An 18,102-nucleotide genomic window follows, 5' to 3' on the forward strand; every position below is an offset into this window, starting at 1 on the left:
ACCTAAAACTTACACAGTGTAACTATTTCAAGCCCGGGACGCAGTGTTACCATACAAAAACACCACTGGCGGATGGACAGATGAAAAAAAACAGAGTATAGTTAATGCAATGTAAATTTTCTTAAGCTACTGGACTGACAGAAGAAAGTATGGACTCCTATATGTCAATACATACTGTGATGGTATATACTTCACTTGTCACCTCAACAGAGGATGTACATTTTGACAAAATGTTATCATTAAGTTCTCTTGCTTTAGTAGGAATATCCTTGTGGTAAATAAAAAATATATCCATATTAATGTAGCATGACGGTAAATAATGTAAAAAAAAGTAATGCTGTAATTTATTTGTGATGACATTTCTGTACTCATTCTTAACAGGGTGGAAGGGATTCCATTCGGGACTCAAACACAGGATCTCAGTCACCAAAATTAGGCCGCAGTAGTATCCATGCCAGTCCTTTGAGTGGAGTCAGCCCGAACCCTTCTGGTGTGGTTTTATTGAGTCAACGACCAATTGACTCATCACTACCTATACAGAAACTGGTCCCAGGTAATTTCCAGACTACAATAACCTTATAGTATTTTTCTTTAAAATCATAAAGTGGTTTGGTTCATATTTTCATTATTTTCCATGAAAATTTTTTCCTGATAACTGACACCAAATACACTGCATTTTTATAAGCTGTAAGTTTTCTAGCATTGATGTGTACTAAAACATTTAGCTGTATTCATAAGATATTCTTCTTGACTTCCCCAGCATTTATAATAAGGTACACTGTATGGCAAAAAGTTATATACTAATCATTTAAGATGTAGAACATTGTACTACATCCCCCACCAAAATTATTGTTCAGTGTTAATATCAAAATCAGAAACTTTTGTGTAACTCATGGGTGCCGGCACATCGTATATGCACACACACACACACACACACACACACACACACACACACACACACAGAGGTAGCCCCCGGGTTACAACAGGGTTCTGTTCTTGAGACGCGTCATAAGGCGAAAATCGTCGTAAGCCGGAAATTCTTTCCAGATTTATAATGCATATACATGTTCTAGGGTTACGACGCTTACGATGCCAATCTGGCAGGAGAAATAAGACTCCAAAAATGCAAAATAATCAATATTTGAAGGCATTTTTTATTTATAATTTTTTATGATTTTCTGGTTAATGATGATTTATATATATAATATACATACATATATATATATATATATATATATATATATATATATATATATATATATATATATATTATATACACACACACACACATATATATATATATATATATATATATATATAATATATATATATATATATATATATATATATATATATATATATATATATATGAATAACTTGATCACGAAGGAAAAAAATGAAAAGCGAGATAGCCAAGCACTTTTGGTCTAGTTCGACCCTTTACTCAGGCACAACTGATCTTACAGAGGAAATCCATAGTCAAGGTAGGCTTAATATCCAAACTGACACTACAAGATTAGCAATAAGGTTGATTTCACTCTACGAAAACGAGGAAACGCCTGAGGGAAGCCACACCTTGGAGGATACACACATGCGGTCAACAGACGATTCATCCAGTAAACAATACATTTTGAAAAAAAAGGGAGGCATATACAACTTATTATCATGAAATTTACAAAAATGTTCCCCAAAAAATTATTATTGAAAAGACGAGAAAGAAAGAAATATATAAATATATCGAGGGAGAGAGAATATCGAGCAAGAGAGAGAGAGAGAGAGAGAGAAATAATAACTATATACATGCGGGACTAATTTATTAGTAGTTCATTTATTTTAAGGTCCTTCATAAACATTTTACAAATATACGGGTCCAAATGGTACATTCCCGGACTAAGATTTAGGTTGTTTTTATTAGTGATTTGTATAATTGCTGATTCCAGTAAATTTCTTGAAGCATAATCATTAGATCTAGCAATTACAGAGGTATCACCCCAATTAATACAATGAGATTTTTCACTCAGATGGATAAACAGTGCATTTGAAGTCTGGGCTGTTCTAACTGAATACATATGCAGCATAATTATGTGGATGGTTTGCTTTATCGGAGAGGGAGGAAGGGCGGCACAACAAGTTACTCTTTTTTTTTTCCTCCTTTCTTTTATGAAGAATTTATCTCGTGCATGTTCAGAAAACTGACTTGTCAGTCAACTCCCTTACACACTCGCAAACCCACATACACTCAACACATGCACAATCCTATGGCACTCGCTTAACATGTTCACACAACAGCTGACTCACTTGCCTCTGTTTTCTGTGCAACTCACCTATAGGTGTAACTGAAACTTTTAAATGTATGCGTCACAGTTCCTCTCTCTCTCTCTCTGGCTCGTGCCTTACAGTACTCTTGGGAAGAGCGTCTGCTACTCTTTTTGCTCTTTTTTTTTTTTTTTTATGATACGATCAATTCCCACAACGTCAAACTCTTACAGTTCTCAATCTACGATCTTGTTGAGAAATTAACATTCTTAAGGACATTTCTGTATCAGGGATAAAATACAATTTGTTCTCACTTCGTCATCAAATATAAAAATTACTTCTCTTTCCTAATGAAAATCTGACTACTCTTTCAACAAATATATCAGTCTCGCTACTTTACTCAAACAATTTCTTTAATGAACTTACGTTAATGATTCTGTCTTAAAATCTTGACTACAATTCTTCGATGGGGACAAATGGAATGCATTGTCGTTCGTGATACTTTAACTATAATCAGAACACGGCCTAAGAGGACCATCTTTTTTTTTTTCATACATTTTTTTTTCTAAAGTTACTTCTACAATTTCCCTATCTGCATTTCCCTAACACCACATGCCACTGATTACACTACTAAGGCTACACAACTCGTTCATTGTGCAGTCGATCTAATACTAATATTACTATCAGGGACAACTTTTAACAATCACGACGGCTTCTAGGCGGGGCGGGTCTCCCACCTCCGGGGATGTGATGGCTATCCTCTCATCTCATCCCCATAGTGTCCCAAGACACTATCCTGTAACTGTCCCTCTCTGCCATACGGTTTAGATGTTCCCGTTTTCTATGCAACTTGCTCACAGGTCAGCAACTCTATTAGTGCCGGTAGCGGTGCCGGCGATCGCTACTGATGCTATTAGTTTGCTTGTATCTTCTTCACATCGAGCCTGGATTCTCTCACTGGTTGCTGGCTGTCATCTGACGTCTATCAGCTATTCCTTATTCTAACATCGCTTGATCCTATCCATACCTTAGGCAGGTATCGTGACTTCCTTCACGGGTCGAGGTTGGTAAGGGAACTTCTGCACTATTCACCTTAACATCATCCCTCTACTCTTCGATAGGTCGCGACCAGAAGTAGGAGTGGACTTCCCCCTTCCCACGGAGTCACGGGGGAGAGGCTCTGGTCGACCTCTCTCTGTCCTAGCATGACTCGTGGGTAGACAGGTTCGTCTTCTACTTCTCAGGGCTGTGGACTGGTATCCCTTCCCTCACAACAAGACAACACGGCGTCCCTTGTTCCCGGGCACTGTAGAACAGTCCCGCACGGCATTACCTCCATGCCATCTCCTGCTACTGCCAACTTCCGTCCTTCCTGGTGAGGTTGGACTGGTTGCCATCTCTCCGTTCAAAACACGTTCGTTACTCCTCTACTTGGTCTGCTACACGAGTCGGGTATTCGGGGGGTCACGAAGGGTCATGAAGGGTGTTCGGGTGCCACCACCACGGCACCACCGTCGTTTGACTTTGGCGCTGCAACCGTCGATTTTGAATTCTCCCACACTAGTCTCTGTCTTAAACGGATTTTTCTAATATTTTGTTAATACTGCCGCAGATTCGAATTCTCTCTCGCCCGTTCGTCATCGAATTCGGTCGCGAAACTGTCTAACAGTGGTAATTTATTAACGATTTCTGCGATCGCACTCTGTCTAGTTAGCATTGCGTTTTTTTTCTAATTGTATTGTGTGTGATTGTACACTGTCTTTCTGGTTAGCACTGTGCATTTCGAATCTTATGGTGTGATTGTACACTGTCTTTCTGGTTAGTACTGTGCATTTGGAAATCATATGGTGTGATTATACACTGTCTTTCTCTCTTTCTGGTTAGCACTATGCATTTCGAAATGGTAGGGCCACTCGATTTATTATTACCGTTCTTAGCACGGTTCGCCACTTTTCTGCCGATTGCTTTATCCATAACTGTTTTTATCCAGTTCGTTCGTTTCACCATTTCCCTCGTCATCACCGACCATCAAATTTTCTCTCGTTTCCATGTTTATTTCACTTCATATCACTGTTTGTTGCCAAAAATGATGTAGCACTAACGTTTGTTTGACGCCACAAGACCTCACAAGACCTCATAGGATCCCACAAGACTCGCAAGACCTTACAGGACCCTACAGGACCCCACAATACCTTACAGGACCTTAAAGGACCCCACGACTGACACCAAAATTATATGACCTGATCTCGGTCATTTGTGGGTTCGGGATATGAAGGAAAAAACAGGAGAGAGAGAAGTTTACGTGCATGCGATGTAGGACATGCAAAAATAATAATCGAATGAATGTTTAACACAGGTGTATTCTTCTTAGCTACACAGGTGGCCTGTAATTATTACGTTAACTATACTAGTGCACAAACGGACGGCAGGTTAGACTTATTGACACTCATGGTGACGCACGTCTTTGTGTGGGGGCCGACGGGAATGTGCGGGGCACTTGGCACTCTTGTCTCGACCCAGTCAGTCTGTACTGTATGTGACCCGCTGACAAACTCATCTGACCGATGGTGCGCCCTGTTTCAAATGCCCCTTTTCAGATGGCATCATTATGCAAGAAGCTGATTGGTTATTCTGGCTCCTAAGACACAAGGGCCAATCACGAAGGGATATAGAGATACGTGGCACTCTTTTGAACTGCCAAGCCACGCCAACTTGTAACGTCTTTGGCGGTTGACTTGTTTTGTTACACATACACACAGAATCACTTATAACGGTTTCACGGGACTTCAGACCATCACGGAAAAGGCATATTCAAAACTGTATTGAATCAGCTCATATATATATTATATATATATATATATATATATATATATATATATATAAATATGTATATATATATAGATATAGTATATATATATAGATAGATAGATGATATTATATGTATAGATAGATAGATAGATATATATATAGATAGATAGATAGATAGATATATATAGGTAGATAGATATATATATATATATAGATATATATATATATATATATATATTATATATATATATATATATATACTATATGTATATATATATATAGATATATAATAGATATATACTTTATATACTAGATATATATCAGATATAATAGAATAATATAATAGATTATATATATACCGAATAGTATTATATATATATTCTATATATATAAATAGATATTTATATATATATTATATTATATATAGATAGATATATACATATCATTTATATACATAGATATACTTTTTATATATATAGATATATATATAGATTATATATATATATATATATATAGGATATACTATATATATATAATAGATATAGTATATACTATATATGATAATATATAATAGATATATATATATATAATATGATATATAGAAAAATAATATATATATATATAAGATACTATATATATATATATATATATATATATACTATATATATATATATATATATATATATATACACACACACACACACACACACACACACACACACACACACACACACACACACACAGTAGAGCCTCGGACCTCAATGTTAATTCGTTCCAGAAGAAGCGACGAGATGCAATTTTGTTGAGATCTGAATGAATTTTTCTTATAAGAAACCACTGAAAATGGATTAATCAATTCTTGACCACCAGTTATTACCCTACCCTTGCCTTTTTATACAAAATATTAGCCATAACTACACATAAATTACAATTAAGTAAGTTCAGTGTTAAATAACATACCATTCAACGCACTTTTTTCATTTTTAAATATATAATGTAGTAAATTAACTGCCCTACGTACACCCAATTCGGCCATAATACGATGGTTGACGGAGAGCCATAGGCTAGGTACATTGTATGTACTGTAAGGGGAAGGCATAATTACGTATTGTTGCTAATAATGAAATATAGAAAATCAAGTCAAATTCTTACAGGAAATTAATAAATTATGAAAAATATACCAAATTATGTCTGTTATCATAAACTTAAAAAAATTCCCTAAGTTAAATCGCTAGCTAGCAGCCGTAAACAGACATTAACAAACCATCTTAAGTCTACTGGAATACCGTATACAAAATAACTATAAAATAGCTTTTAATATGTGTCATATTAAATTTTTTCTCATAAAATATCCTTGTAAAATAGGGTCACTTTTCATAGGCGTCTTGCTTTATAATGTGACATCATTATTCGGCGGAGTAATACCCATTGGAAGTAAATCCTCATAAATGTATTCCTTTAAATTGGAAAGAATCCCGATATTAAGGATAACTGGGGAGCTACCAATATCGCAGAACCCTTTACATAATTTGATTATAAAATACTATCAAGAAAATATTGCCCTTTAGTAAACAAGGCTTGAGTCCAGCACAACTGGGAACTACGAATTATAAGCATCGTAACTTTTGTAAGTCAAGCATGTCTGGGAATTACGAATAATGAGCAGACTGCAAAATGTTCTGGCAGGCAAAAGCACAGTCTGAAACTGACAAAAAACACATGTAGACTTTTAAAAAAATACTACGTTTATAAATAAAGTAGCTGCAATTCTTAAACCCAGCTTTCTTTTGTAAATTAAGTTCCATTCGGCATCTAAAGACAGCGATCATGTAAAATGAAGTCAGGTGATATTTTAAGAACGTAAACAAAACCAGAATGCAAATGGCAAATCACTCTGTTCGTATTATAATTCATTAATATCGTAATAATACATGCAATATGATTAAATACTGTAAAACAAGGGTTTTATTAAAATGAAAATTATTCTCAATACACAAATATTATCGACTGCAAAAGGATATGTGTCAGTGTAACAACCTAACCCAGGCAACAGTCTCTCTCTCTCTCTCTGTTTTTTAAATTACAGATAAAGTTATTTTAAACTTGTAGTACAGACCTAAGCAATAAAATCGAGAAACAGCTGATTACTGGCATTATTTGCCGTCACTATAAAAGAAAAAAATAGTGCAGGCAAAATCGATGTTCAAAACTAGCGAGATCACACTTAACGCTTATACAATCAAGTATGGTACCACTTTAAACCTAACTGTTAATTTACAAGAAAGTATATAAATTACATATCTTCTGCCAAGCAAGTGTAATGGCAATGAAGGTATCGATAGCTCAATCAGCCAAGATTTTGAGAATACAAACACTATGAATGCAAATGGCATAAGATGACAATGCTAATATTCTGTAAAGTACGCTTAAATTTTTCAAATTAAATTTTCGCCTGAAAATATTTATGTTTAGGCTTACAGACCTTTTCGGTTTTTAGAATTACAGATAGAGATTCTACTCTTGTAACAGTGCAAATACTTTTGTAACAAGTGAGAACTAACTCATCCTAACATCTAATCATGGTAATTATTCACAGTAATTGCTGTAATTAGTTGTTTTGTTTAGTGTCAAAAGTTTGATCACTAGTGATTCACGTGAATGACCTACAGATTTTACCATTAATATTAGCTTACAAATGTTTTGTTTATAGTGTTAATAGTTTGTGCAGTTGTGACAGTAGCCAACTATTGATACAACCACCGACACTTCAAAGGTTAGCCTATCATTAAAATTCTACAGCATTTTAAGGTTGTCACAGAATGCCTCTTACATTATAATTCTCAATAATCTTAAATTCAATTGTGATTCTTTTCTGTTTTCCTCACCAAATGAGCATGGGAACAATGCCTATTAGCAGCGACTGACCAAACCACTTTTGTTTACAAAATCATATGATTTCTTGGGTCGGTTGCCGGATTTTTGGTTGAGCTCAGATGCAACATTTACTCAAAGTTTTCCGTTGAAATCTGATTATTTCGAGTTCTAATATGATCGATGTCCGGGTCTCTACTGTATATATAGAGTGGTACCTTGACCTACAAGTTTAATTCGTTCCACGGATGAACTTGTAGCTCAATATGCTCGTACATCAAATCAATTTTCCCCATTGAAAATACTTGAAAGGCCCTTAATCCATTCCAACCCTCAAAATGCCACCCCAAATTTTGGTTTCATGTTATTAAATAAGGAAAATACATTTCTGCATTTGAAATGTATAAAAACATAATAGAAAAATTATGTAGAGATATAATTATGTTTTATATAGTGTACAGGTTGTATTCAAGTTACGATAATCCGATTTTACGAGTGACCAAATTACAATAGCCTAACTTTATCCCATCTTCTAGTTAAATAAGTTCAAAAACACCACAAGAGAATGACGAAAATATTGTTTGGACGTTACAGTGGACCCCTCCGTATTCAAGGTTCGCCTCGAAACCTGGCAAGCTTGATCGATGAGTCGGATGCATATCACGATATTGAAATGCTCCTTCCAAAATTCACGCAAGGTGAGGTTTGTGGTACCGGTGGTGTCGAAACATCTCTTGAAATTATGTTTTGTATACAGCTTCTTGAAGTTCGATATCACTTGCTGGTCCATGGGCTGGAGGAGAGGGGGGTGGTGTTAGGCAGAAGATAAAGAACCTTGATAAAAGAATACTCCGCTAGGATATCTTCCTCGAGGCCAGGAGGGTGAGCAGGGGCATTGTCCAACACCAGCAGACATTTCAGAGGGAGGCGCTTCTCTTCCGAGAATTTCTTCACTGTCGGGCCGAAACACAGATTTACCCACTCGGTGAACAAAAGTCTTGTTACCCAGGCTTTCGCATTAGCCCTCCACATCACCGGAAGATTCTCCTTTAGCACTTTGTGGGCCTTGAAGGCTCGAGGAGTCTCAGAATGATACACAAGTAGGGGCTTCACCTTACAATCCCCCAGGTAGCTTCTTCTCTTCCTGTGTGATGTACGTCCGACGAGGCATTTTTTTCCAAAAAAAGTCCAGTCTCGTCACAGTTGAAGACTTGCTGAGAACTGTAGCCTTCCTTGATTGTCATCTCGTTGAGCGTCTTAATAAAGGCTTTGGCCGCTTGCGTGTCTGAGCTGGCAGCCTCCCCATGCTGCACCACCGAATGGATGCCAGTCCATTTACGGAATTTAACAAACCAACCCCGAGAATCCTTGAAATCTGGGGTTGCCGTTGATGTCCCTTCTCTTGCGTCGTCTTCGGCCTGGGCACTCAAATCACCGAAAATAGCGCCGGCCTTGTGGCAGATTGCCGTCTCGGTTATCATATCGCCTGTGATTTCTTTGTCTTTAATCCATACAAGAAGCAGCCTCTCCATCTCATCATGCACGTGGCTCCTCTTGTTGGAAAAAATAGTCATGCCCTTGGAAGGTGTAACTGCTGTGATGGCTTCCTTCTGCTTAAGGATGGTGCCTATCGTCGATGGATTTTAGCCGTATTCCTTAGTGATCACACCCAACCGCATGCCAGCTTCATACTTTTTAATTATTTTCATCTTCGTCTCCATAGAAAGCATCCTCTTCTTTCCGTGAACTTCAGCAACATTCTTGGGACCCATGGCTAATTCTTGGGACCCATGGGTAATAACGTAAGTTAATCAAGTTCACACACAACATGATAAAGTAAGTTTTATTTACGTTAACAAAAGAAATCTATGTGAACGAATGAATTCCATGTGCGTACAGTAACGCTGATGCGACGAAATGGTCGAAGGACACCTTTACATAGAGGCATGATGGGACAGATGCTGACCAATAGGAGAGCAGGATCTTACGGCAGTGACTAGCATCAGGAACCAATGGTAGAGCGGGAGGATGGTGGCGAGTCTACTCAGTTGGCGGCGTGCAAGTTTTAAATTTGTTCTCAGCAGCCTGGGTGAATTTCGGTTTATAGCACATAACACCCTGTCGCAACCTGAATTATTTTTGTACATGGAAGCAAAAAAATCTTTGCCTTTGCTTTCGTAACCTGGATTTTTCGTAAGTAGGGACTTTCGTATGTAGAGGTTCCACTGCATAACTTTTTGAAATATTCATGGAAAAGATGCATATTTAATTTTTCTTCTTTGCTTATCTTAATTTTTTTTACTATGCCATCTACATAGCAGTGCCATCTCGAGCTCGTACCTCAATTTTTTGCTCATGTAACAAAGCAAAAAATCGACCGAGTGACGACTCGTACTTCGGAAAACTAGTACAATAATTCACTCGTAGGTCAAGGTATCACTATATATATATATTACATATTAATTTTTAAAATTATTCATATATAGTATATATAATTGCTTTATTCATTAAAGAAATGCAGGTGCTGATACTGTTTTTGGAATTAACTTGCTAGTCAGAGGGTCAAAGGTATTTGCCTGCTTAATACCGGAAACTATCCATGTATGTCCCACAATGCAGGAGGTTTAAGTTCTCTTGGTGAACAGGACTGTTCAAAACCCCTGAACAACAAGGAGATTTCCCAGTATGCAGAGATGACCATGCCTTTCAGGCGCAAAACCAAGCCCAAGGCCACTCTGTGGCCTCTGACAGCTGAAACGGGAAGACCTTTCTCAACCCTGAGGAAGATCAGAAAATCCACTATCCACTGAACAAGAGCTCTGAGTGGAGAGAAACCCTGTCGACGACACCATTCACAGTAGACTACCCACTCCCCCTGGTAAACTGCTGACGAAAATTTTCTGAGATAACCGGACATCTGGCCCACAGCCTTTTGAGAAAAACCTCTTGCTTGGAGGAGATACCTGATAGTTTCCAGCCTTGAAGAGACAGGGACTACTGATTGGTGAAACCTTCCACGTGATGTTGGCAAAGGAGCTGTCCCTATGGGGGAATTTCTCTTGGAACTTCTGACAGAAGAGACAAAGTCCAAGAACCACTCCGCTTGAGGCCACAGAGGTGCCACCAAAGTCATCCCGAGATTTCGAGAACTCATTACTCTGTTCAGAACTTGACGGATCAGGCAGAACAAAGGGAAGGCGTCCACCTTGTGATTGTCCCAAGCATGCTGCAAGGCGTTCTCTGCTAGAGCAAGAGGATCCAGGACCACCGAACGGTATACCTCCAGCTTCCTGTTGAAGCGAGTAGCAAAGAGGTCTAGCATAGGCCTTCCCCAAGCATGAAAAAGCCTGTCTGCCGCATCCCGATGCTGATTACTCCATGCTCAGGATCTTGTTCCGACAACTCAGCTTGTTGGCCACCATATTCGTCTTGCCTGGAATGTCTCTGGCGGAGAGCTCCACAGAGTTGTCAAATCGCCCCCAGGTGTAACTTGACTGTCAATGAATGGAGTTGATGAGACATTAGACTCCCATTTGTTCACATAGGCGACCACTGTGGTGTTGCCTGAAATCTGCACGATGGAATGACCTACCCTCTCCCAGGACTTCTGCAGACCTAGGAAAGCTGCTTTCAACTCCAAAATATTGATGTGAAGCAGCTTGTCCTCCACACTCCAAACACCTTGGGCAAGGAAATCTTCTAGATGAGCACACTAACCGTTGATGGAGGCATCCGAAAACAGGAGGAAGTCTGGAGGTGGTGATTGCAGAAGGACTGCCACCTTGAGATTCTGGTTATCCAACCACCAACGAAGGTCTTTTCTTACCTCTTCTGACAGAGGAACTCTCTGCAGAGGGAAATCTCCTGCCAGGGACCAGAATTCCTTCAGCCTCCACTGTAGAGAGCAAAGGTGAAGGTGACCATGAGGGACAAGCTTCTCCAGAGAAAGACAAAATCCCCAGAAGGGCCTACCACTGGCGAGCTGGCTGTTCAGACTGTGACAGGAATGATGCCACCAACCTGAGCTTCTCCAACCTCTGGTCTGACGAAAAAACCCCCAACACTGTGGTATCTATATCCATACCCAGATAGTGAAGAATCCTTAGAAGATGCAGGAGACACGGCTATAGCAGGCACCTTTAACCTCTTGATTGGAGCCTTATCATCTTTACGACGGAGATGGTTGAGATGAAGGACTAACACTTCCATGGTCACATCCGTGTAGAGAAGTCAGCGAAACGCTCCTCTCACTCACAGAAGACAATGCCACCAAGTCCAGAATTCTCCAACATTTGACTAAAGGGTGAGGAGAAGGAGATGGAGGAGGAGAGAGCTTACTCCCTCTACAACATATCTTTCTAGAAGGAGGAGAGGAAGAATACTCCTCCTATGACTCTTCTTGCCAGAGAGAGAGAATACCTCTCTCAAAAATCAGGGTCCAGCTCTTGACCATAGCTTGAAACATCTCCAATGATTCAGCAAGAGGTTGTGATGATGTCATAAGCGAACATCACAACAATGCTGAGAGTGACATCATGACATCTCAAATGGCAGTGCTGGTTGATGGCCTCACTGGCAGAGGGATAAAGCGCAACCCAGTAAGTGTCGATGTTGACAAAGGCATCCCGCTAGGAGGCAGCACATGAGAAGCAAAGTAGTGTAGGCCTGGTCTGTTGATGGGTTAGTGAAGGGCAGCGAGTTCTTCCCCAAGAATGACCTCCCAAGTATTTTACCCTGTTCATACTTGTTCTCAATGCAGGTAACTGCGCTTTCAGTCACATGGCAATGGCCTGCTACTTCTCCATGACTTTTGCCCTCTCTCAACATACAGTCACGTCATTTTCTCCTCTTCTCATTAATTGTAAGGGCTTTTGACACTTAGGCTCTTTGCCAGAAGCCCTAGGAGAAGCAGAATGTATAGAGGACATTTTAAAGAATGTTAGTCTTTAGTAATATACTGTACCTCACATGCAAAACACAAATGATAGAACATTGAACTGCATTGGGTCAATTGGGCAAAAATTGCACATCGATATTCTGCATATAGCCTACATTTTATGAAATGTTTGGTTTTAAGATTATTTATAAATATTATATATATATACGTACTACTACGTACATAGTATTTTAAGATGATACTGTAAGTACACAGAGCATATCTACATTTTTTTTATGATGAAAAAAGATTTATTACTTTTCAAATATTACAGTTCTGTACAAAGTTAATGTAAACAGCAAAATTTTAATATAATTTGTTTTTAATAAAAGATACTTCATCCAAGCCAATTTTCCACAAATAAACAAATCTTGTGATGCCGTGACGCCTTCTTAGAGCAGTACCCAGACAAAATGATACTCAACATGCTATTGGCTGTCGTCTGCAAAGCAACCAATCCAGGAGCAGCATTCATTTTTCTTGTTGCTCATTGGCTATACACTTGGTGTTGATTGGTTGAAACTGAGTCCCATCTCCCAAAGATGGTTGTGGGCATCACGCATCTCTCCTTGATCAACCTCACTGCATAGAAAGTTACTGATATAAGCGGACATAGTCATGAAGCTGTGTTTTACGTATCGGCATATTATCGTACAAATCATGCCGAAAATGACTCCTAAAAAGCGCCAAGCTCCTTCTTGGGCTTCTGGCAAAGAGCCTAAAAGAAAGAAGGCCGTCACGAAGCTCGATGAGAAGGTGAAAGTTCTCGATATGTTGGAGGAAGGCAAAAATTTTGTCGTGCTTGGCCGCCATTTTAATGTGAATGAGAGCACAGCGAGGCAAATTTAAAAAAAAGAAAGTGAAATAAAAAAAGTGTAAGCATGAGCTACTTTGGTACAGCTAAAGCAATGTCGACAGTGCGAGATAAAACAATCGTATGGATGGAATCTGCACTCACATATTGGCTCAAGGACTGCCGTAAGGAGAACGTATTCTTTGACTCCAACATCATACGTAAGAAAGTGTGACAGCTCTACCAGCAGCTATCATCTGCTATGGAAGGTGGCGATGAAGAACACTTAGAATTCTTGGGCTTTGATGAACTTGCACCAGAAGAAGATGAAGAGGAAGAGCCACAACCAGGACCATTGTCCTCCCAAGTTTTTCAGGTGAGCAAAGGATGGTTTCACAGGTTCCAGAAGCGGTTCCACCTAAAGTCTGTTCCCCTAAATGGGGAAGCAGCATCAGCTGACAAGCTGCCACAAAATATCCCGAGACCTTCAAGAATATTCTGCCAGAGAAAGGATACCACCTAGAATATGTGTTCAATATGGATAAACCAGACCTCATTTACAAGGCTGCAAACTCCTGGGCACTCAAGAATAAGAGCAAGGCATTGCTGTCTGTCTTCTGAATGCATAATCCCACGGCTTGGATCACCAAAGTCCTTACAGAGTATTGGTTCCACCAAAGCTTCATTCCTCAAGTTAGGCAATACCTGGGCAACTTGGACTTGGAGTTCAAGCTGTTGCTAATTATGGACAATGCTGGTGGCCACCCTCTCAATCTTTATTACGAGGGAGTCTAGTTCGAGTTCCTCCCTCCCAACACCTCTCTCCTCCAGCCTATGGACCGGGGCATGATCTCTGCCTTCAAGGCACTCTGCACTGGGAACTCGCTCCAGCACCTTGCTAATGCAATTGACCATGATAGAATATATGCTGAAAGATTATTGGTGTAAATTCACGATTGCCTCCTGTCTGTATGTCATTGACCAGTTGCTGAAGGACATGAAGGAGGAGACCCTGAATGCATGCTGGAGTAAGTTGTGGCCGAATTGTGTCCATAATTATACAGGCTTCTCCCCTCAGGAAATTCAACATCCAGCCATTAATAACGCAGTCCAGTTGGTGGGATTTCTTGGTGTTTAAGGCTTTGACAATATCACAGAGGATGAAGTTAGCATCCTCATTGATGCCCATTCTGACCCCCTGACAGACCAGGATTTGGAAGACCTGATGAAGTCTGCCAGCGAGGAAGAAAACACTCTAAATCTGGAGAGGAACAGGAGCAGGAGCAGGAGGGCCTAACTTAAGAACACCTCTCCCAAATTAGGAGAAAGATAAGTGATACCCAGGAATTTGTTGCAACAGGGGATCCTTACATGGAACGCTCCTTAAAGTTCTCTTAATGTCCCTGATATGGCATTTGAGCCCTATAATCAAGCCCTCACCACCATGAAGAAGCATCAACAGTAGCTGCCAATCACCATGAAGAAGGACCCCTCCAAAACCTATTGAATTGCCTAAGGCAGTACCTCCTGAAGGTGAAGAGGCACCCTCAGAGGAGATGGAACTCATCTGTTAAGTTGTGAAGTCTAAAAAGGCATTCTTTCAACTGCACAGCTAATTCATTGTCATCTTTAATCAACATTCATCACTAGTTAGCACCCTATTTACTCTTGCACTAGTGTATACAATTTTAAATGTTCGTGTATATTGTACTAGTGTATAAATTTTTTTTTTTATGTTCATACATATTTTGTTCTCTCTCTCTCTCGCTCTGATTTTACATACAATGGTTTACAATAGTTTCCCTTGTATAAAGAAAACTGGACGGCTTGAATAGTAACTGCATGAAAGAAAACGTGCATGACTGAGTACTTATGGGGAGACTGGATTACATATTTTTGTACATGAACTTCCCTGCCAGATATATACTTAGCTTAGGTCTCTGACGTCACGACAGAAAATTCAAAACTCGCGGCACACGCTACAGGTAGGTCAGGTGATCTACCTTACCCGCTGCTGGGTGGCGGGTGTAAGAACCAGTCCCCCTTTCTTGTCAGACAACACCTGTTGTTCAGTCCTTACGATAGTTAAATTCTTTCTCGTTGCCGACGAATTGGATTTTGGTGAAGTACCCTTTGTTTGTTGGCTTGGCATACGCTTTTTGGATTGTTATTTGGATTTTTCTATTGGATTTCTCTTAGAATTAATAATCATGGATGATTCTGAAGTTAAGAAACCTACTTTATTTAGGGTTTGTTCAGTGAAGGAATGTAAAGTAAGACTTCCCAAAGCTGCATTAGATCCTCACTCTGTATGTACGTCTTGTAGAGGGAATGAATGCTCTTTTATTAACCCTTGCAAAGAGTGTGAGAATTTGGATGAGGATGGTTGGAAGGCTCTTTCTTCTTATGTGAGGAAGTTAGAGAAGGATAGGGCGCGCAAGGCTTCTTCGAGGAGCTCTAGTAGATCGAGGGTGAGTGAGATTGACGCTGAGAACCCTGTAGTAGAAGTAGTTCCTTCTCCATTTCAGCCCCTGCGCCCAGCTTTGAACCCGAAGATTCGTTTTCGGAAGTTGCTTCCGGGAGAGCCTCGATCAGGAGTAATGAGAGCTTCGCTCGCTCTCGACAAGGTAAGAGTGATAGTGCAAGTGATCAGTGCAGTGGAGGGTGCATCTGACCGGCTCACTAACGCTTCCAGGCCTAGACCTCTTCCAGACTCCCAGACCCAGTGGAGGAGGAAAGTCGAAAGCCGCAGGAAGGTTAGGGAGAACCCCCACCGGTCAGGCGTCCCCTCGGCAGATCCTGTTGCTCGTTCCCAGGCTGCCTTGGATCGAACCAAGAAGGAGTTATTGCACCAGTGCTTCTCGTCATCTTCGTCGCCTTCTCCTAAGCGTAGATGGAGCGCCTCGGAGTCGTCTCGCCCTCTCAAGAGGCCCTGGAAAGCTCCTTGCGCCCTTCCTTCCAGCCCCGAATCCTTCGCGGAAGAACCAGAAGTGGAACGCAAGAGAGCCAAGAATTCTTCTGTTTACGCTTCTCCTATTCGGTCTCGGACTTCGTCTCCTGTAGAGGAATTTAAGAGGTCTCCTGCGCGCATCCTGGCGGGTCTGCAGGCGCAGATTGCGGCTTTAGCTGATTCTATTGCCGGGACTTCTCATCGTCGGGAGGACGCCTCGCTTCCGGTGAAGAAGTCTAAGAACGTCCCTTCTGCTAGCTCTCCTCCGGCTACAGAAGTTTTTGAGCCTCGTAGCAGGAAGTCAGAAGGGCAGACTGAAGTTCGGGATCAATCTCCGAGTAGGCTCTCCTCTCTCCCCAGCAAGAGTATTGAGCATGTCAGGCGTAAGGAGCCGGACAGGCTCTCTCCTCAGGATTTCCGCTCCTCTTCAGTTAGGCGTCAAGAGCTTGACAGACGTCAAGAGCCTCGTTATCGTCAGGAGCGAAGGAAGAGTTCTTCGCCTGGTTGCCGCTCTCCTTTTGACGGACGCTCGGAGCCTAGTAGGCGCCAAGAGCCTAGTAGGCGCCAAGAGCCTTGTAGGCGCCAGTGGAAGCATTCCTCTCCGTTGGATCACTCCCGATTGGATAGGCGCTCAGAGCCTTGTAAGCGCCGTGCTTCAGACAGGGACTCCTCCGTGGATGTTTTCTCTCCCCATGGCAGGTGTCAAGAGCCTGGTAGGGGTTTTGAGTCTGATAGGCACCAAGAGCCTGGCAGGCGTTTTGAGGATGGCAGGCGCCAAGAGCCTAGCAGGGGCAGAGAGCCTGATAGGCGCTCTCCCTTGTCCAGGCGCTCTCCTAACAGGCGCTCCCCAAGTAGGCGCTCTCCTAGTAAGCGCTCCCCAAGTAGGCGTTCTCCTAGTAGGCGCTCTCCAAGTAGGCGCTCTCTAGGTAGGCGCTCTCCTGGTAGGCGTTCTTCTAGTAGGCGCTCTCTCTGTAGGCGCTCTCCATGTAAGCGCTCTCCCAGTGGACATTCTCCCAGTAGGCGCTCTCCAAGGAATAGCTCTCCTCCTGGCAGTAGAACTTCTAAACGTCATTCTTCTGAAGAATACCTTGGGGATTCTGAGGAAGATTTGCCCAAGGATGCTTCAGTTTCTTCATACAAGAGACTGACCGATCTCCTCTTGCAAGATTTTGGGGTCTCTTTCGGCCGTTGCTCCTATTTTCAACGACCAATACGACTAAGAAGTCTTCAGTCGTTAAGATGAAACCGACAGTGTCGATGAAGAAGGCTCTCAAGAACTTTGACGACTGGTTGGTATCGAAGGAAGAGAAAGGCAAGACCGTATTTTCTTTTTCCCCGTCCAAACTTACGGGTAAGATGGGGTTCTGGTACGAGTCAGGAGAGCCCTTGGGTCTGACTTTTCCCTCTTCAGCAGACTCGGACTTCTCTTCGTTGGTTGATTCCGCACGTCGCTCGGCGCTTAATTCTGCGAAGACGACGTGGGGTATG

The 18,102-nt window shown here is 41.0% G+C and overlaps 1 protein-coding gene across 26 annotated transcripts in view; it reads left to right on the top strand.

Moving 5' to 3' along the window:
• LOC135210852 (uncharacterized) overlaps positions 1-18,102 on the top strand; it is a 741,193-nt gene that overhangs the window by 697,661 nt on the left and 25,430 nt on the right. For all 26 annotated transcript variants that reach the window (XM_064243740.1, XM_064243745.1, XM_064243741.1 and 23 more), the window contains one exon: positions 382-553. In XM_064243740.1, the coding sequence (XP_064099810.1) occupies positions 382-553 (172 nt within the window). The remainder of the gene's footprint in view (positions 1-381; positions 554-18,102) is intronic.

This window comes from Macrobrachium nipponense, chromosome 4 (assembly GCF_015104395.2).
Source record: "Macrobrachium nipponense isolate FS-2020 chromosome 4, ASM1510439v2, whole genome shotgun sequence".
Classification (NCBI taxonomy): domain Eukaryota; kingdom Metazoa; phylum Arthropoda; class Malacostraca; order Decapoda; family Palaemonidae; genus Macrobrachium; species Macrobrachium nipponense.